Source organism: Sinocyclocheilus grahami, unplaced genomic scaffold (assembly GCF_001515645.1).
Source record: "Sinocyclocheilus grahami isolate Dianchi unplaced genomic scaffold, SAMN03320097.WGS_v1.1 scaffold1427.1, whole genome shotgun sequence".
In the NCBI taxonomy this organism is placed as follows: Eukaryota; Metazoa; Chordata; class Actinopteri; order Cypriniformes; family Cyprinidae; genus Sinocyclocheilus; species Sinocyclocheilus grahami.
Genome location: NW_015506606.1, coordinates 63,501 through 68,406, shown reverse-complemented (window position 1 = coordinate 68,406; position 4,906 = coordinate 63,501). Strand labels below are relative to the sequence as shown.

The window sequence follows — 4,906 nt, the reverse complement described above, 5'->3', positions numbered from 1 at the left end:
GCCCACCGCTCATCTGATTTGTTGGGAGTCACGAGTCTGACCAATCAAAGCGGAATTCACTCTCACTCCGAAAGCGCTTGCTAACTGCAGCTGCTTCAGTGATCACGCATCCGTTGTCTCTCAAAGGTAAGGCAACAGCAGACATTGCTTAAAGGTGCAATAGATCCCAATCCACTAACGTTACACTGAAGTTGCAAAACACCTCAATAGTATTATTTCCGCGATGCAGAAAACGCGGATGGAATCGCGGAATCCAGTCATATAAATTAAATTTACTGTATGATGCGGAATGTCACGGAATTTGTCAAAATTTGGATGAATTAATCAAAAGTAGGACAGTACACTTAAATAGAGTCGCGATATGGACTAGTATCTGTAAATATTAAGCCGCAAAAATACTATTTAAATATGGATCCAGTATGTTCTGCGTGTCTGTGTATGTAAACGGCACAGACGAGTTTTCTACACATACAGAGTGTGCGATGCTCACGCTGATTTCAGCTTCTGTCGTATCACTACATGAGGACATAAATACATGAACAACATCTCCAGAACTGCTCTGATCCCTCCGAGAGTCACTTCATGAACATTTGACAGTTTCATTGGAGTAAAACTGTCTTCATATCATTTACATAGACCTACAGAAACACGTTCCTCATGGCAACCCGTCAAAATATAAGTTCGTGTTAGCTTAAAGAAATTATCAGAAATATATTACTGTGCTGCAGTATGATGTACATAATACTACTCCGGGATGAAAGTTTTCCGGCGCTACGACGGATTTCCATCAATTGAAAAAACAAATGAGGGGAAAAGAAACATGTAGCACATTGTTGTTGTTCTGCCGGTGTTCTGGCGATTTGTTAGGATGACTGTGGACGAGTCCGAGCATCTGGTGACCTGCAGCATGGACGACACGGTCCGCTACACCGACCTGAGCAAGAGAGAGTACAGGTGAGCCTCACACACACATTAGGGCTGTCAAGACAAATTTGAATTTCGAATATTCGTCGAATTTAAAATAAAAGCCCACATTCGAATGCCAAAACATTGCATTCGAATTTTCGGTGTGCATCAGGCAGCTTATCAGTGAAGCACAAACTGTGACGACGACGTAAGTGTCATTGCATTTGAATGCTTTTATTAGTCTATCCAGTTGAAGCCACTAAATGTGGCGCTGCTACGTTGTTCATTCAAAATATTGCAGAAAAAGAGAACATCAATGCGGAGATAATGTTGTTTGTCAAAACTGAAACCAAGCCACACATTTATTGCATTTTCTAGAGGGACATCTATCAGTGTTGCACTCGCGTCTCGCACAAGAGAGCGGCATGTCTAGAAAGCCATGGAAAATTAATATAAGTTCAACTTTTTAAAAACGTGTCTCAAGACATTATGGCGGTTTTCCCATCCCACTTCATCTTATGTTTTTAAATGAAGAAAGTAGCCTACTCTTTGTGATTGGTTATCGGACCTTTGTATTAAACTATACATTAGGGGTCGACCGATTATCGGCGCCGATATTAAGCATTTTTATGATTATCGGTATCGGTCATTTTCAAAACCGATTCGCCGATAAAATAACTTAATTTTGAAATGCGCTATTTGGCTGTGATGCAGCCTGTCAGAACTCACCACTCTGTGGCCTAAAGCAGTCTCCGCTCACCGCTCATCTGATTTGTTGGGAGTCACGAGTCTGACCAATCAAAGCGGAATTCACTCTCACTCCGAAAGCGCTTGCTAACTGCAGCTGCTTCAGTGATCACGCATCCGTTGTCTCTCAAAGGTAAGGCAACAGCAGACATTGCTTAAAGGTGCAATAGATCCCAATCCACTAACGTTACACTGAAGTTGCAAAACACCTCAATAGTATTATTTCCGCGATGCAGAAAACGCGGATGGAATCGCGGAATCCAGTCATATAAATTAAATTTACTGTATGATGCGGAATGTCACGGAATTTGTCAAAATTTGGATGAATTAATCAAAAGTAGGACAGTACACTTAAATAGAGTCGCGATATGGACTAGTATCTGTAAATATTAAGCCGCAAAAATACTATTTAAATATGGATCCAGTATGTTCTGCGTGTCTGTGTATGTAAACGGCACAGACGAGTTTTCTACACATACAGAGTGTGCGATGCTCACGCTGATTTCAGCTTCTGTCGTATCACTACATGAGGACATAAATACATGAACAACATCTCCAGAACTGCTCTGATCCCTCCGAGAGTCACTTCATGAACATTTGACAGTTTCATTGGAGTAAAACTGTCTTCATATCATTTACATAGACCTACAGAAACACGTTCCTCATGGCAACCCGTCAAAATATAAGTTCGTGTTAGCTTAAAGAAATTATCAGAAATATATTACTGTGCTGCAGTATGATGTACATAATACTACTCCGGGATGAAAGTTTTCCGGCGCTACGACGGATTTCCATCAATTGAAAAAACAAATGAGGGGAAAAGAAACATGTAGCACATTGTTGTTGTTCTGCCGGTGTTCTGGCGATTTGTTGGTAGCATAATCTGATAGGTAGCATTATTTGTCAGAACACCAGCACACCAAACATCCCCCCCGCCACGGCTGCAGCTTCTCACTGACAACATAACGCCTCGCATCATGCACAGTCGGGTTATTAGCAGAGAACACAGAGCAGGGCTTGAGTTTCAGGCGCAGGATTGCGGCTATTAATAATAATTATACTCATTCCCGCAGGTTCCTCGTTTATCATTTGCACGTGCTTTTGAGTCTCGAGAACTCACTTGCGCACTTTCATTTTCTGTGCGCCCACAGATCGCGATAAGGAGAGTGACAGGTTTTAATAATTATTAAAGGAGTTTTGCAAATGTGATATTGATTTTTAATACAACAGTTCAATAAACAAGTAGGCTACTGCCTGATTTTGCTCTATTTCATCAACGAAAATAGCTCCAAATATAGTAACAGCTCAGCCGCTTCACATCTCTAAAAGCAAACACAGGTATTTAATTCATGAATGAAAGTGTGTTTTTGAAAGAATCTAGTGAGTCAGTGATTCATGATCACACATTCATAAAGACAGTCACGTGCTTCATTCCTGAATGAATCAGCCGTTCAAACGAATCAATTGAATGAATGATTCGGAGATAAAATCAGTGACTTGCCGCCACCTGCTGGCGGATTTAGTTTCATTTTTAGGTATAATTTCAGTTATTTAAATCCATTTAATATTTCTGTATTAAAAATTTTATATTTAAAACATTAATTTCCACATGAATTTATGAATTTAATTACCTCTGAGCCTCATTAAACGTCTGAAAACCTACCTACAAGCCACTTTTGTGTTCTTCTGTGCACCCTTTGTAGTACAAATACATTTTTTATTAATACTAATTTCATATGATTGGTAACTTATGTCTTATTCTACTTATTATTTTGGTTTTAATAGAAATTTTAAAAAGCTTATAAACATACATTTTGAACTTGACAGATGAAAATGATGCCATTGCAAAGGTAAGAAGAAAATGCCCCTGTTAATCACTTCACCTCATATTAGGAAGGCTAATTTTTGATCAGAATTTGATTATTGATCAGAAGGTGCTCCATTTTTTTTTTTAAATTAGGAGGACAAGCACTCCTGATTACAAGAAGAAAAGCACTGCTCTTAAACTGGGTGTGTGACAGGTATGGCTGAGGAATGGGGTTAAGCCGAGGAAACATTTTCAGTCAAAAGATTTTTTTTTTTTTGCTTTAACCCCTGAGTACTACAACAATTATTACAACTTTTGTTTAAAAGAATAATCACACAATACGCTATTTCTTCCATGTTTTAATTTTAATAAACCCTTTGTTTGCCAAAAATAAAGAGTTTAACGCTTTAAAATAGAGTTTACTTTGGGAGTACTACACTCAACCAACACCAGTTTTTGTCAGAGCCCTTGTTATTCTTAATTTTGACATTTTCATTTTTACACCAGACATGTATATCGGTTCAAAATATCGGTTATCGGTCTACTTGATCTGTAATTATCGGTATCGGCATCAGCCCTGAAAAAACACATATCGGTCGACCCCTACTATACATGCATGCATGTATGATGCTGTTTTGGTTCTAATTGTTTAAGCAGCTTTAATTATATAAGGTTTATAAACATTAATTGAAATATTATGCACTTTTTTTCAAAGATAGTAGTGTTATTTTATTACGCTTTGAAGAAACGTGCATAATATTTTGCTCGATGCGCCCTCTTGTGGCCTCAGGAGAAAAGCCAAAAGCTTTTTTCCCCCCTAACTGAAATTATGCCTTTTAAATTAGAATATAATTCGAATATTGATATTTAAGTAGAAAATTTGAATTTATTTTTCAGCCATTTTGACAGCCCTAATAACACATACATACACACACACACACACACACACCTGTTACCAGACACCTGCTGAAGCTCACCTGCTCTGTCAAGTCACCTTTATATATATATACACAGTACAATACAGATTGTGTCAAAGCAGCTTTACAGTATTAATTAGGAAAATATTGTCAATGCGAAATGACAATAGTAAACACTCAATTTTGAGTTAAAGGCAGTTCATCACTGAATTCAGTGATGTCATCATCCAGTTCAGTTCAGTTTAAATAGTATCTGTGCAATCAAGTCCACGATACCGCTGGATATTAAGTGTGTGTGTGTGTGTGTGTGTGTGTGTGTGTCAGTGCGTCTGATGTAGTGAAGATGGACATGCAGCCCAAGTGTGTCAGTGTGGGTCCAGGAGGTCTTGCTGTCACCGTGTGCATCGGACAGGTACAGAAACACTCACACTCTCTCTCTCTCTCTCTCACACACACACTCACTCACTCACTCACTCACACACTCACTCACACACTCACTCACACACTCACTCACTCACACACTCACTCA

General features: G+C 38.8%; 1 protein-coding gene across 1 annotated transcript in view; it reads left to right on the top strand.

Annotated features, from left to right (window-relative positions):
* LOC107570210 (WD repeat-containing protein 1-A-like) overlaps positions 1 to 4,906 on the top strand; it is a 26,090-nt gene that overhangs the window by 10,163 nt on the left and 11,021 nt on the right. Inside the window, exon 9 of the mRNA XM_016256416.1 lies at positions 4,702 to 4,789. Coding sequence (XP_016111902.1) covers positions 4,702 to 4,789 — 88 coding nt within the window. The remainder of the gene's footprint in view (positions 1 to 4,701; positions 4,790 to 4,906) is intronic.